The sequence below is a fragment of the Galeopterus variegatus genome, unplaced genomic scaffold (assembly GCF_000696425.1).
Source record: "Galeopterus variegatus unplaced genomic scaffold, G_variegatus-3.0.2 Scaffold4031, whole genome shotgun sequence".
NCBI classification, from domain to species: Eukaryota; Metazoa; Chordata; class Mammalia; order Dermoptera; family Cynocephalidae; genus Galeopterus; species Galeopterus variegatus.
In genome coordinates, this window is record NW_007730142.1 from 15,788 (window position 1) to 31,759 (window position 15,972).

The 15,972-nt window shown below is 44.2% G+C and overlaps 1 protein-coding gene across 1 annotated transcript in view; it reads right to left on the reverse strand.

Moving 5' to 3' along the window:
* Window positions 1–15,972, reverse strand: part of LOC103602159 (probable phospholipid-transporting ATPase FetA) — a 50,510-nt gene that overhangs the window by 1,976 nt on the left and 32,562 nt on the right. The window contains exons 15-24 of the mRNA XM_008586583.1: window positions 14,569–14,757; window positions 13,483–13,598; window positions 9,710–9,874; window positions 7,475–7,586; window positions 6,219–6,324; window positions 5,685–5,832; window positions 4,960–5,143; window positions 3,337–3,560; window positions 1,776–1,859; window positions 86–331 (exon numbers count right to left, since the gene is read on the reverse strand). Of these exons, the coding sequence (XP_008584805.1) occupies window positions 86–331; window positions 1,776–1,859; window positions 3,337–3,560; window positions 4,960–5,143; window positions 5,685–5,832; window positions 6,219–6,324; window positions 7,475–7,586; window positions 9,710–9,874; window positions 13,483–13,598; window positions 14,569–14,757 (1,574 nt within the window). The remainder of the gene's footprint in view (window positions 1–85; window positions 332–1,775; window positions 1,860–3,336; window positions 3,561–4,959; window positions 5,144–5,684; window positions 5,833–6,218; window positions 6,325–7,474; window positions 7,587–9,709; window positions 9,875–13,482; window positions 13,599–14,568; window positions 14,758–15,972) is intronic.

Consider the following 15,972-nt stretch of genomic DNA (forward strand, 5'->3'; position numbering starts at 1 on the left):
CTCCCTCCCTCCCTCCCTCCCTCCTTCCCTCTTTTCCAGACAGGCTCCCCATCCAGTTCCCTTACTCCACCACCACTGGCCACACCTGCATTGTGACCACCCAGATCAATGCAGTCTGCACTATCAGAGAGAAGGACTGGAAGTCGGAGATGTCCTTCCCGTCATTGCGCTCTGAGTTGTAAATGGTCCCCATGGGGACAAAAAACAGCACAAAGGAACTGTAGATCCCATGCATTAAACACTTCACAAATGACTTCTTGTTGAAATAAAGGTTGTGCTGGCCTGGCTCATACAGCTCTGGGAAACGTAGGCTCCATGTTTCATTCACATCCTGGAAGAGCCAGAGGGTAAGGAGGGAGGCTCAGAGAGTCTCTCCACAGAAGGTCCCATCTCCATCAGAGTAGAGGGTCCTCCCCTCACTGAGTCTGCTGCTAGGCTGCCTAGGAACTTCCTCATGGATTACTTGAGAAGTGGAACCAGAGAACAGAGCAATCACCACAGACCCTTTCCAACAGACCTTACTTTCGGCAAGGATCTAGGCAGTGGGAGAAAGCTAAGAGAAAGTCAGGAAGGTGGGAGGGACTTAGAGGCAGTTAGGATCAGGGAGTTGTGAAAGGGGGCAATTAGGCTTTTGGGTAGCTGGAAGGGGTCCTTTCTGTGGACCTTGGTGCCACCTCAGAAAGATGCTATGTAGTTGTGCAACCTGCTTGTTCTGTGAATGTACGTATGTGTTCTGGAAGGGAAGACTGGAGTTTGGGATGGGGGATGCAGCTGGGACATGAGTTCCCAGGTTTAAGTGTTACTTTAATTGAATATTCTTTGTGTCAAAAGGCAGTGGGGGGAGATGGAGAAGCCAGTGTGGACCAGTTAGCTCCTTGGAGGTATCCATGTTCTGTAATGTTTCGCCTATTCCCACAGCTCCTGTGCACTCAACGTGAGAGGATTCTGTATGTAGATGTTGTTGGATCACCTTATTCTCCTAAATCTGAAACTCTGTGTAACAAAGTTTGGGGCTTGGCTTCAGAGGTGCATCGCTAGAATTAGACTGTTGAATCTGGATAGGACTGTTTAGTAACACAACTCAACCCTCTTGCTGCTCTGAGGTCAGCAGCTGCTTCATAGAGAATTTCCTTTAGAGCTACTACCCTGACGGAGACAGGGAACCATGATCCCATGATGTCCTGTTTCAGATACTTTATTCCTTTTTGAGGGCTTCTTTTCTATTCCATTTGCCCAGGACAGGATATTGGGGTAGAAAAGAAGGGAGAGATGGGGTATCAGGACTTGCAATGCCCAGGGAATTTCTGACAGGGACAGACGGTACCCCGAGGCTGACTCCCTATGACAGAAGGTACTCTCACACTTGGCCTTCAGGACACCCACCGAGGCCTTCCTGCACTGGCTTGTCTCATCCTTATTATCTCTGAATGGGTCCCGCTTTTCTTGAAGCCCCTCGCTTTACCCAGTCCTTCTGGCCCCAATAACTCTATTTCCTTTCACTGCTTTTGTACACACTCATTTTACTGTTCAGCCCAATTTCCATGTTTCTCTCTACAAAGATAAAATTGACACAGGAAAATGTGACTTTCTAAAACTGATGATTATTCTCAGAGAAGGATTCATTATTTTATGATACCTGTCCAGGTGATGAGCTCCCTCCCCTGCTCTAGAAATTACTCCCTTTGCACTTGATTTTGTAGAGCTCAGCTCTAGCTGTCTTCCTCACTCTTGGAAATAATCCTCAACCCTGATGAAGGCTTGCCGTTGGGTCCTACCTGATCAAACAGACTCACGCCCAGAACAGGGAGAGCAGTGTAGATCAGATTGTAGCAAGTGATAAACCAAGTGTCATAAACTGTCTGGAAGAATAAAAAAGAAATGTTTTAGTCTCCTCTCTTTGCTGAGGTCCCAGCTCTACCTCCTAGGTCTAAGACAGCTCCTCCGCTGCTCCTCAACCCCAACCCCACCTACCACCACACTAACCTAGAGCAGGATTTGGATTTCAGAAATCTGACCGAGAAGGTTGACCCCCCCCAGACTTTATTTGATCCTACTCTATTTAGAACCTTCGGTCCCAGGCGGGGGCAAGACCACACCAAGATTTCAAGGCTGATCTGGAGCAACCCTACCATAACTTGCACTGTCCCTCCCTGCACAGAAAGGACACAGAGTGAATGCCAGGATGGCTAGTAGAGAATAGCTAGGAAATGCTTGCTATACTCCTATACTCCCAGGCATGTAAACCTCTGTGCTCTGTTCTTTGATGACAGACAGTGGCTTCTGAAGCTCTTGATACCTCCTAACACTGGCAAGCAGAACGGACCCAGTGACCCTTCCCCAGCTGGGTGCTCCATCCTCGGGCCTAGCAAGGGCCCCTGTCCTTACTAGTCACAAGAGGTCAGCAGCAACACATGCATACACACACACCTACCACAAACCAGACTGGCTTCACTAGTACTGGAGGTATACACGTCTACTAATGTCTGCTCGCTGGTCTGTTTCCCCAGGAGCCTAAAGCAACAAAGGTAGTAAAAATTTCCCAAGATAATCATTGCTGCGGTTGTTTCTCTTGGGAATCCTTGAGAGACTGCTGAAAAACTTCTCATAGGAAAAGGGACTCTTCTTAGAACATCAAAATCCAAGTGTCACTTCTCCCCACGAGGGTGGGGGAGATTTTATGTTCAAATGTTCGATTGTTCACCAGAGCAACAACTGTGTATGTGCTCGGGGGCAAGGGTGCAGGCAGTCAGGGTAGGGAAGGAGTAGAGGGAAGCTGTATTTCCAATTAAAGCTAGGAATATATGGCTATATTCCAGGTAAATGCCATAACTGGCCTGTCTGGCATGACCCAGAGGCTTAGCCTGCTCGGGGGCAAGGGTGCAGGCAGTCAGGGTAGGGAAGGAGTAGAGGGAAGCTGTATTTCCAATTAAAGCTAGGAATATGTGGCTATATTCCAGGTAAATGCCATAACTGGCCTGTCTGGCATGACCCAGAGGCTTAGCCTGTTCCATAAAGAAAACTCCCACATCCAGGAATTTTCCCTTATTACATATGTTTGGAAACTCTAGGTCTCAATGTCAGGGAAAAGGTGAAATAGTTTATGGGAGAGTTCTGAAGGTAGGAGTCAAGGCCAAATTAGAGACAGACCAGAACAGTTATGGTTTGGAAATCTAAGGTTAGTATAGGGTTGGGAGATGGAATCAGCATAGGGTGAAGAACTCTGTGGATGTCACACACTGGTCTCTAGAGGAGGAAAATGGTCTGAGTTGGCTTATGTGAGAGGTGACTAGAGAAAACCTAGTTGACTAGTGTGAAGATTGCCACCTGATCTCCTACCTGTGCAGAGAACCCGTTGAAGAAGGCATACCAGAAGTGCACCAGGGTGAAGGCAAAGTTCTTGTAAAAGAAGTAGCTGAGAAACTTGCACATGCGATTATAAGACCAGCGGCCATGGACCAAGAGTAGACGCTGGAGATAGCGGAACTGGCAAAAGGCGAAATCACTATTGAGCATGGCCTGCATCCCTTCATGGCCGCAGATACCGACCCCAATGTTGGCAGCTGCAATGAAACCCCAGGACATTTTCAGCTACAGAGCTTGTTTGCTAGGCTCTCAGCCTGGGAAGTATAAAGGGAGGGCTGAGATAATGTTGTACAAATCCCTTATTTTATATTTGTTAGATACTGTCAGGCCCCCCTCAAAATGGCACGCACTTAGTGGGGTCTTTTCTCCTTAGTGGATTGCCCCTCCCTGTAAGTTGGACAACAGCTCCTTCTTTTGTGCTGTTTTGCATGCTGCCACTCAAGAATGCCTGGCATGGCCAGTACCAGAGAGCTATCCTGGATGTTCTTTGCTCCTGCTCTAGCCATCCATGCTCTTTCTTACTGTCCAGATGCTGAGGTTAAAATTTCTTGTTATCTCTGGAATTCACTTAGATCAATTAAAGATGTAGGATGGATGCCAATCTAACACAATATTTAATTACCTAAATTTATCTAAGGGGCTAAAATCCAACTTTTGTGAGGAAAATGTGATGTATATACTTTGTTAATGAGAAACAAGTTCTTCAGGAGGCCTAAGGTGACTTTTTTCTGGGTAAAGCAAGGATTATACTTGAAGAAAGATAGGACTGAAGTTCCTAAAGGTTTTAATAAGTCTGTGGTAACTCACTATGCTTAACACCAAATTCACTGATCTCCTGGTATATACCTATTGCATTGCTTAATGGGATAACTGAAACCTCTAAAGCCTTAAATACCAGAGAAGTTCCAGAAACAGAAAGAGAGCAAGGACACTTCCTAGCTGAGAATGGAATATCTGCTAGTTTTCCCTGTATAGGGAGAGAGCTTTGACTAGAGGACCTTTAGGTTTTGTCCATATCTCACAGACCTACAAGATGCTGAAGGCTAACATTTACCTGAAATTAAAACCAGCCATTTGTTTCTATTGGTTGGAAGTGATCAGTAAGTCACCTACTCTATTCTCCCCCAGCCAGGGAAACAGGGCAAGCTTTTGCAAACACAGTCTCAGGGAGGAGAAGATCCTTGCATTGGGACTCACTTTAAAAAAGGAGAAGACCCTGGTTCCTTCCCAGGGGTCCTTTCTGTGGACCTTGGTGCCACCTCAGAAAGATGCTATGTAGTTGTGCAACCTGCTTGTTCTGTGAATGTATGTATGTGTTCTTGTGGGAGCCAAGTGTATCTGTGTGTGTACTTACACTCATAGTGTAAGTGCATGAATCTCAATGTGTGTGCAAGCCTGTGGATATGGGCTGATGTCTGCGTGTGTAAATAAGTGGGTGTGCAGGTATAGAGGAGTTGTGAAACAGAATACTTTATAATGCATATGATAGGCAAAAGTGTGAGGCAGCAATACAGTACCACCCAGATCAGTTTTGTCTATGGAAGAAGGAAGGGGGAAGCCCATGATTGGGAGCTACTTCCCACTGCCCTCACATGCCTTTGATCATGCTGACGTCATTGGCCCCATCCCCGATGGCCAGTGTCACCACCTTCTTGTACCTCTTCACCAGCTCTACCACCTGGGCCTTCTGAAGGGGTGTCATCCGGCAGCAGATCACTCCCTTGCACATGCATGCCGCTCGCAGCAGTTCCAGCTCCAGGTTCTCTTCTAGAGCATAGACCTGCAACACCAGGACACACCCACTCTTCAGCTTGCCCAAAAAGGCTCTCAGGGCGGGATCTTCCTAGGCCCTTTCCCTTCCCTCCATATTCTTCTTCCCCTCACAGGGCAGGCTTAGCTGCTCTCAGGGCATTCCAGCCCTAAGGGAGGCCAAGCCCCCAAGTCAGTTATAGGCTTCCTTACGTTTGACTCAGCCTCCAGTGGGAAACTGGTCAGGGCCTTCACTGGGTCAAACCAGTTGATGGGACAATGAGGCCAAGAGACTTCTTGGAGGATCTGGTTCTGGTCACTTCCCCCCTTCCCCTAAGTGATAGGACATATTGGTGAAGAATTTGAATAAGAAAGGAATTTGCCATTGGCTTCTCTCTCCTCATTTACTCCTGTCTAGAGAAGCCTGGGAAAAGGTGTCTTTCAGGAAAGGGTACCTGAAGGGAGGGGGAATAGAACAGGGAAGGGATCTTAAAATTTCCCTGAAGTGGGCTGGACCTAGGAAGAAATTTCCTTGGAAGAAGAGAACAGAATTGTAGCTCTGTGTTGCCCACCAGACTGTAGCCATTGATGATCAAGCCATAGTTGCCATTGGGCACCTCCTCAGGTACTTTGAAAGGAATTTTGTGCTTCCGGGTTAGGTAAATGTTTACTGGGTCTGACTCCAGTAGAGACTCGGGTTTCATCTTGTTCCTTGCTTCCCTGAAAGCCAAGAGTTGTGGTCAGACTTTGACCTGAGCCCCAGCACTTAGGAAGGAAAATATGTCCCAGAATGAAAGTGAGCAAGAGTGGGTAGGGGGCCTTTGAAAAGTGTCAGCCAGGACCTCAGAACTGACTGCCTCCTGAGACCTGCCCCTGCCTTGGGTCCCTGACCATCCACACACCATGCTTTTCCATTCCCCACATTCCAACTCCTTTAGCCTGAATGCTTCTTTGCAAAATTCTCTCAAATATTTAGGTTTTCTGTTTTCCCCTCCTCCTCCGTTTCTGGTCTATTCCTTCCAGTGGTGTGGGGACCACACTGTGGGAAGAGATGAGAGGGAAATCTTGGGTCCAGGTAGTGGCTGTGGCCGCTCTCCCATGTGTACCTGAGCTCTCGATGAACAGTCTCACTATCCCTGCCTTCCACAAAGAACATCCCATCCATTTCATCCTCAAATATATTACAGGAGTAGGCAATGTTCACGGCAGTCTCTGTAGGGAAGGGGGAACACAGGTCTCATTTTGGCTGGTGTTTATAGACAGGGACAGGGTCTTCACAATGTACTAATAGTGGGCTTGCAGAGCCCATTTGTCTACCTTTGCTATGGATGCAGTCAAAGTGTATTTTTCATGAATCAGTGGAGACCATATGCAAACACCCACAGGTGAAATGTACAGGTGCCTACCTGGCACAGATTTGTGAGTTATTTATCAATAACTAGCATCGTTCTTGCTTAGCTTCTCTAGAAAGCCTTCCCCTATTTCTTAGAGCAATTCCAGTCTGTGTCCACTTCTCCAGGCAATCAGGATGTGTTTTAAAAAAAAAAACTAAGTCCTGAACTCTGGCTACAAGTAGTATCAGAATTAGGAGGAGAGACTGCAATTGTCACAGAAACTTTCTTTGAGGAAGGGACTGAGGGATAAATAATGACTGTTTAGAAGAAGGAAAAGGCATTTCAAGTGGGGAAACAACCCAGAGGACCTAGGGTGGAAACTGGTTTGTTTGGGACACACTGAAGGTAATGGTCACATTAGGATGGAGATAAGGACGTGTAGGCAGCCATAGATGACTAGGGTCTTGAAGGCCAGATAGAGGGGTCCAACCTTTACAATGTGGAGTCACTGTAGGTCCCTGAGCAGAGGAGTAACATCATAAAATTAGTATATTTGAGGAAGATTAAACTGGTGGTTGTATGCAGGCTATGCTGAAATTAATAAGGGCAAGTGACAGATCAATTCAGAAGTTTTTGCATAAGTACAGCCAACAAGGGATGAAGGCTAAACTAGGATGGTGGCGTAGTGAAGAGGATTTTCAGACTAATTAGGGGACATGGTGAGAGAATGAATCTTTGGGACAACAGAGGGGGTACAGTCAAAGAAAACTTTCTCAAGTTTTTAGCTTGTGAGTTCCTAGAGGACAGGGTCATGTCTGATTGATTCATCTCTGTGTCCCCAATGCTGAATACAGCAGATGGCATAAAGTACATGCTCATCAAATTGGAAATTAGGTGTCCTGTAAGGACTTAATCTGACTTACAAGGTATTTGTCAAGAAAATGGCTAAGGAAAAAAAAAGGAAGAAGAAAAGAAATGGCTAAGGTACACAGGGAAGAGGACTGGTCAGACTAGGGGTTTCCCTTTACCTTGCTTATCTCCAGTTAAAACCCATATTTTAATTTTGGCTTTGTTCAGGGTGAGGACTGTCTCAGGTACTTCATCTTGCAGCTTGTCTTCTATGGCTGTGGCCCCTAATAGCTTCGAACAGAGATACCAGTGAATGAGGAAAAGGGAGAGAGTCACAGCATTTCGTGCTACCCAGCACCCATATTTTAATTTTGGCTTTGTTCAGGGTGAGGATTGTCTCAGGTACTTCATCTTGCAGCTTGTCTTCTATGGCTGTGGCCCCTAATAGCTTTGAACAGAGATACCAGTGAATGAGGAAAAGGGAGAGAGTCACAGCATTTCGTGCTACCCAGCAACTGAACTGGCATTGCAGCATTCCCTTTAGTAAGCTGGCTGTCCTGGCATGAGGATCCCAGTGGTGTAAAACTCAGCACACTCTGCCTCTCAACACACAGCTTTTCAATCATACACTGAAATCGTATTTAGAAACAGAATAGTCAGGACCAGAGAGGGAAGAGACTTGCCCAAGTCATATATGAAGTGACATACCTTCACTTCTCCCTTGCTTCCTACCACACTTCCTGGCTCCAAAAGTGGTGGTTCCCCGACAAGGGATCCCCATATCTCACTCCAGTTTTTCTTTAAACCCAACAAGTGCTCGGGTGTACTTTAGTCGTTGCTAGGCCTCTACAAGGACAATCTACAAATACTACCACAGAACTGACTATGGAAGGAAATTTGAGATTTCTAAATTTTCCACTTAGTATCAATAATTTCTCCCCCTCTCTCTTTTTTTTCCTTTGGCGGCCTGCTGGTATGGTGAGCAGAACCCTCGACCTTGGTGTTACAAGGCTGCACTCTAACCAACTGAGCTAACTGGCCAGCCCCAGTAATTTCTCCTTTAATAGCAGAGCCAGCCTGTATTAGTCTGGTCAAAAACTCTGGGGTCATGCTTTTCTCATACACTATAATCCAATCCATCATCAAATTCTATTGGCTCTACATTCAAAAAATATACAGAATATGGCCATTCCTCATCACTTCCAGTCCATCTGTCTGGTCCAAACCATCATCATCTCTCACCTGTACTATTGCAACTACCTTCAAATTGGTCTCCCTTGGGTCCGCCCTTGCTCCCCTACAGTATAATCTCAACACAGCAGCCAGAGTGATAATTTTAAAAGCTATCACATTGGGCTGGCCCCGTGGCTCACTTGGGAGAGTGCGGTGCTGGTAGCGCCAAGGCCGTGGGTTCGGATCCTACATAGGGATGGCTGGTTCGCTCACTGGCTGAGTGTGGTGCTGACAACACCAAGTCAAGGGTTGAGATCCCCTTACCGGTCATCTTTTAAAAATAAAAATAAAAGCTATCACATCACTTCTCTGCTTGAACTCTTGAGTGATTTTTCCATATCTCCCTGTAACCCCTTACTCGGGCCTATGAAGACCCTCAGCTACTTCTCTGTCTCACGCCTTTTTATCCTCTCCTCACTCACACTGTTCCAGCCAGTTTCTGCTTTACTGCTCAACTAACAAGTGAAGCCTGTTCCTGTTCCAGGGTCTTTTCTCTTGCCACTCCTTCTGTCTGAAAAGCTAACCCCCCAGATATCTGCTTGCTTGCGCCTTCTTCAAATCTCTTCTCAGACGTCTTCTTCACAGTGAAGACTAAGCGCCCTGTTTAACGTAGAAACAATGCCTCTGTCCTCTCCAAAACACATATGCGCATGCTGACACCCCCTCTCTTCCTGGCTTTAAAAAATTTTTCCCCATGGCAGTTTCACCATCTGACCTACTATATATGTTATTTTTTGTCTGTTTTGTTTACTGCTACATGCCCAGGGTTTATAATACTGCCTAGCACACAGAAGACACTTACTAAATATGTCTAATGAATAAGTGAATATTTTTGTCTTCATTATTCCATCAATTAGTCCTGGATTATCTAATCTGTACTTTATTCAGATCCTAATTTCTCCCAGATTACTTAGCTTCTGGGAGCAGCTTTGAGAATAAGAAACACTTCCAGAAAGATAAAAATCACAACCAGTGCACTTTTTTCTTCGTGGGTTCAGAAGCATATACTGAATCAGCTTGGATTCCAGTACCCAGCCTCCCTGGCACAAAGCTATGGGTGCCTCCCTGCCGAGCCCGCCCCTATTGATCCTCTGGAAGCCACTCTCAGAGCCCTTGCTAAGTCTGCTGGCTGCCAACCTCCATCCCTGCCCCCAGTCTGTCCCTGGCTTCCCAACACTAACCATCAAGTCTCTTTCGATCTCTTCATAGACACTTGATAATTTATCTTCACGATTCTCCAAAGACAGGTAGGCTTCACTGCGCTTCTTGCTCCAGGACTGGAAGAAGGCATCATCTAACTCTCGGTAGGCCACCATAAGAGTGCGAAGGCCTTCACTGGCAAAATCCTGGAAGACATGTGTGTGTACCAAGTGGGCCTGGGCTGGGTTAAGGCTGAGTTAAGGGAGTAGCACACCAACCCACAGGCCCTGACTGACTACAAAAGAGGGTTTAAAGGTCAGCACCACGGGCCTAGTACCTAACCCAAGCAGAAAGCAACTGTTGAACTTTCTCAGCAAAATGTGCCATGGATGGAGCCAGCAGAGCTGGAAGGTTGAGAGTCTTCTGAGAGACAGAAGGTGCTAGCCTTTAACTGCAGTTAATTCGCTGTGTGACTCTGGGAAAAACCAAGTCTTCTAGGTTTCTTTCTTATAAAACTGGGATAATAATTCACCCACTACAGAAAGGATAATAATGACTGTGGTATGAGAACGAAAGGGATAATAAAGTAAAAAGAAGGAGTTATAAAAAATGATCAGGTTATTAGAGGGAGGAAAGGGGTGGTAGAGGGGTTAGGGAGCAACTGCTTAATCGACACAAAGAATGAGTATGTTTTGTGATGACGAATATGCCAACTGTCCTGATTTGATCATCACACATTGTACACAAATACTGACAGTCAGCTCTGTACTACACAAATATGTATGATCTATTATGTTTCAACAAAAAAACCAAAAGCATTAGTATTTTTTACAAGCATATATTCATTTTAATTTTCCTCTCTCCCTTCCTTCCTTCATCAAATATTCAATGGGCGTCTTACACAGCCCATACTTGTGTATTTGTCTGTAGTTTGTTGGCTCCGTTAATTAGCCACTGCCAGCCATGCTAAAAAGGCTATTGCTGAAATGCTGTCTGGGTGGGTTAACATCTTTTGCCCCTCTCTCCCTTCCTTCCTTCATCAAATATTCAATGGGCGTCTTACATAGCCCATACTTGTGTATTTGTCTGTAGTTTGTTGGCTCCATTAATTAGCCACAGCCAGCCATGCTAAAAAGGCTATTGCTGAAATGCTGTCTGGGTGGGTTAACATCTTTTGCCCATTGGCCACTGATATATTCTACCTTGTCCTAACTGGCCATCTTGCGGGAGTATACTCTTGGTCATAGGAGGGCTAGGTAAGAATGTGGGTGGCTTAGGGAAGAACTCATGTTCATCTAAGGAAGCACAAAACACACAAACAACAATTCTACATGATCACTGCTATAGTGAGCTGCAAAATAATTTACTTTGGCATTATAAGAGCAAGGAGAAATAGAATTCGCTCTTAGTTTTCTGTGTAATTCCTGAATGTTTGATGTTAGCTGTCAGACAAAATTAAAATCAGGTAATATATAGGGAATGACATCTCTCAAACCTCCATACTGTTGGCAGCCTAAGAAGCTCCAGAAGAGATCTCAGGAGACTTCTTAAAAAGAAAATGGTAGAGGCAGAAACTGGTTTTGCATAGGATACAGATAAGAGGACTTGACAAGCTTAACAATACACTGACAGATTCATTAGTCCACTCAGCAAATAATTTAGCAGCATGTGTTAACATGATCTTTTATTCCTACTTGTGTGGTTTTCTTTTCTCTTAGTACTAGGGTGGGAAAACTAGGGCCTGGGGGCCAAATCCTGCCTTTCACCCGCTTTCGAGTGACCTGTTTGCTGATCTCTAGAGAGCCTGGACTAAGCTGTATTTCTGCATGAGCAGGTTGTTGGAGTTTGACTCTTGTAGGCTTGTCATCAGTGGTTAATAGATTGTAGGATAGGCAGGCCCCACTATAAGCGTCTGTGAGGGTTGGTGGCAGGAAGCATGTCAAAAGATATGACACAGTTTATGACTTTTTTTTTTTTTCCCACTTTTGGCTAGTAAGAGGATACAAACCCTTGACCTTGGCGTTGTTAGCACCATACTCTAACCAAGTGGGCTAACCAGCCAGCCCATATGACTTCCTTTGAAGCCAGTCTGTGGAAATGCTCTCTGAAAAGGTACCTGATTAATGTGTTCTGGAAGGTTAAAAGATAAGAGACTAGTCCATAAAAAACACAGTGGCCTCTGGGAATCAGTATAAGACATAAGAGTGGTCTTGTGTGGGGCACTTCACTGACTGTTTTTTTTTTACTTAAGCTATACTTCACACTCTATAAAATTCAGGCTTTTAAAGTATACAATTCAGTGGCCTTTTTTTAGTATATTCATGAAGTTCGTGCAATCATCACCACTATATATTCCAGAACACTTTCATCATCCCAAAAAGAAACGCTGTACCAACCAGCAGTCATTCCCCATTCCCTTTTCCCCTAAGCACCTGGCAACCACTGATTTACTTTCTGTCTCTATGGATTGGCCCAATCTGGACATTTCATATAAATTGAATCGTACAATATGTGGCCTTTTGTGACTATCTTCTTTCACTTAGCATACTGTTTTCAGGCTTCATCCATGTTGCAGCATATATCAGTATTTCATTCCTTTTTATTACTAAATAACACTCCATTATATAGATACACCACATTTTATTTATCCATTTCTCTGCTGATGGACATTTGGGTTGCTTCAACTTTTTGGCCATTATGTATAATGCTGCTGTGAACATTTGTGTCCAAGTTTTTGTGTCATGTATATCTTCATTTCTATACCTAGGAATAGAATTGGTAGATGATTTGATAACTCTATACTTAACTTTTTAAGGAAATGCCACACTGTTTTGCAAAACGGCTATGCCATTTTTTACTTTCCCATCAGCAATATATGAAGTTTACAATTTCTACTTCCTTGCCAACACTAGTTACTGTCTGGTCATCTTTATTTTAGCCAACCTAGTGGTATAAAGTGGTATCTTGTGGTTTTGATTTGCATTTCTCTAATGACTAATGATGTTGAACATCTTTTCATGTGCTTATTGGCCATTTGTTCTCTGAATTCTGGCTATGTGTTAATGTAGAGTCAAGCCAAAATGACCTAGCAAAATAGCATTTTCTCCAATCTTTTCCTTTTATAAAATTTTTTTTGTGGTCTGCTTCCCTCCTCATTTTATCCTTTTTTCCCTCTCGACTCCTCCAACACCAGGTAAATCCAGGTTTAAGGGTAGAAACCCCAGAGACTACAGATCTGATTTTTCTTTCTTGTGCCAGCAAGCTGGAGCCACTCTCTCTTTTTGACACATGCCAAATCCTAGAGGACGAAAGTGGGGTAAGGTAGGAAGGAAGGAAGTGACCTTGGGGTTTCTAATCCTGTGAACAGAGAGAGAAATCAAGCAGCCCCCTAAGCAGTCTAGGCCTGGTGCTTTCTGCTCTATACCCTAAAGGCAGTCTGTTGTCATCAGGGCTTGTGGGATAGGGCATCCCATATCAGCCGGTTCTATTCTGAGGCAAATTCCAGGTGTGACCATGTGATCTCCTGAGCTAGAAATCATGGAACCATTTGGATTGTTGTAAGTACTCCCACAGACATAATCCTTGTCATGCCTCTGCGGTCCTGTCCTGCCCAACTTTTTGACATGGAAGTTGTCAATATGGTCAATGAGAATCCCATGGAATGAGACAGTTTTATTCTTCCACCAATTAAAGAGACACAGACACCAATATACATCCATACAGAAACACACTGACCCAGGGACACATATGTGGACACATATCCAGATACAGAGAATCACCCACAGCATCCCTCTCCTATAGCCTAAAGACTTACATCTAAATGTTCCATGGTCACATCACTGAGGGGTCTACAGGATGGATGAAGCAGCTCACAGATGATGGTGTCTGCACCCTTGCAGAATAACATCAGCTGATCTTCAGGTGTCCGCACTAAAGATAAGCAAATTAAGCAAAGTAACCATACAGGCCTATTGTTACAAGAACTTGTCTGGGCCACTGAGGGATGTCAAGGAGGCTGTTCCCTGTGACATTTGTTTCTGTTACTTTTGGAAGCTAAGTGCTCAGTCAGTGGTCACTAGGATAAATGATGTGGTGAGGGTTGGTGACAGTGAGAGAGGAACTTACACAACCAGCTCTTCCATGGGTTCAATATTACCTGTGGAAGACTGATGCATAATCATATTTAGCTTCTCAATTCCAAGTCCCAGACCAAGTCCCACACCTAGTAAAGACCAAGGATGAAAAATGACCTTCTTCCTCTTTGTTCTGAGACCCAAATTAACTGAGAGAGCAAAACAGTATTAATTTCCCCAACATTGTCTGCTCTGATGTTTTACTCCATGTTCAGGCTTCATACATTTATTCTCTGTCCTTATCTTGGCTTTGAGGGTACTGACAAAAAGGAAAAAAAAAAAATGACCTTCTTCCTCTTTGTTCTGAGACCCAAATTAACTGAGAGAGCAAAACAGTATTAATTTCCCCAACATTGTCTGCTCTGATGTTTTACTCCATGTTCAGGCTTCATACATTTATTCTCTGTCCTTATCTTGGCTTTGAGGGTACTGACAAGCCACTACCCAGGAACACAAGATAAGAAATTTAGCATATGGCAGCAAGTCCCTAGACAAGGGCTATTCAAAAANTCATGGAAAAATGGAATTAAAAGATAATACAAATCTTTCCATGAACTTTTTGAAGACTCCTCAAATGTCTTTAAGAGAGAATTTAAAGAATATGTGAGAAAGTGGGGAGGGCTGTGTGTTTGTATTTGAGCCACAGTACCCGTAAGAAGCCATGTGAGTGGGAGAAAGCATTTGTGTGCAGATGAAAAAGAAAGTCAACGTGTGAATGTGTATCAAGGACAAGAAAGGAGAGAGGTCCGACTAGGAGGGGCACCCACCAATAACAGACATCCTCTTGCGCACATTGTCGAAGTCCAAAATAGCCAGCAGTTGGTAGACTTCAGTATTCCCCATTCTGACCACTGTGATTGTCTCAGATGTGCGGGAATGGAACACAAAGCCAAAGTTTCTGGCAGCAGTGACCAGGGCACCTTCATCTGGGGACTGAGCCTGGTACACCAGCATACCTGACAGGAGAGAAGATGGCAATCACAGCCCACAGAGATGAGCAGCGGAAATCTACCAAGAAGTGACACTATCTTCCAAGTGGCTTATATAAAGATGGAGTGCAGGAAGGGGCATCTTTCTTCAAAACTTCCTCACAAGTCTGGCCCTAAAAGCCCAGGTTGCATAGAACATGTCAGTCTCTTTTCCTTTCCAATACTTTTAACTCGTTTCATAGACCTGAGTTAGTATTACAGAGGTACATGGCACATGCAATGTATACAAACAAAACATGGGCAGTTATTCTCCAACTTTAGTGGGTAAAAGATGGCTCAGGAAACTTGTTAAAAATGCAGGTTCCTGGACCCCACCCAAACTTACTGAATCCAGAATCATAAAGTCTGGGAGGAGGGCCTAGGAAATGAATTTTTAACAAATCTCTTCGGTGATTCTCATACCTGCATAAGGTGTTCCTGCATAAGACCAGCCACACTTTGCTAAACACAGCTATAAGGCAATAAGATTGATGGCTTAGTAGACAACTAAAATATATATATAAATGAGTGTCATCATCTTTGAAACTCACTCTGGGAAACTAAATGACTCACACCATCGAATCCATCTTTTATTCTGATATTACTGGAACACCTCTGTTAGAATATTATCACAACCTGAGGTACATTCTGGGTTATTTCTTTTCTGAAGCTCAATTTGGTTTTTAAAACAGTTATGCATCATCAGAGTCTTATACTTGTGAATAAGGTATGAGGGGAGCATCATTTTAGGTCAGACATAAGATGTATCTACTAGACAATTGAGACTATTTTCTTGTGTTTCTTACCCTGTCACTCAAGGCAGTAAACAAAGATGAGGCCAAATATACTTCAAACAATAGCAGCTTGCTGGAACAGCAGACCTAAAGAAGCATGGGTTGAGGTGCGAGTTCACAGGGTCAGGAGACATGAGATTTGGGGTTCTTATCTTTGCCCTTCTTAACTACAGGATTTTAGGCAAGTAACTCAGTCTCTGTGAAACTGGGATCATCTTTCCTGTTCTGCCTACCTCGGAGGGCTGTTGTGGACTGTAGGAGAAAGTATAAATGAAAGCAATTTGTAAGACTATAAAGTGATATACAAATATAAAGTGTTCCCACTGGGAGCATTATGTTAAGAGTACACTGACTTTAAAGGATGTGATTCATTTGGTTGCCTAAATTCTTGCCTGTTAAGAAAAAAAAA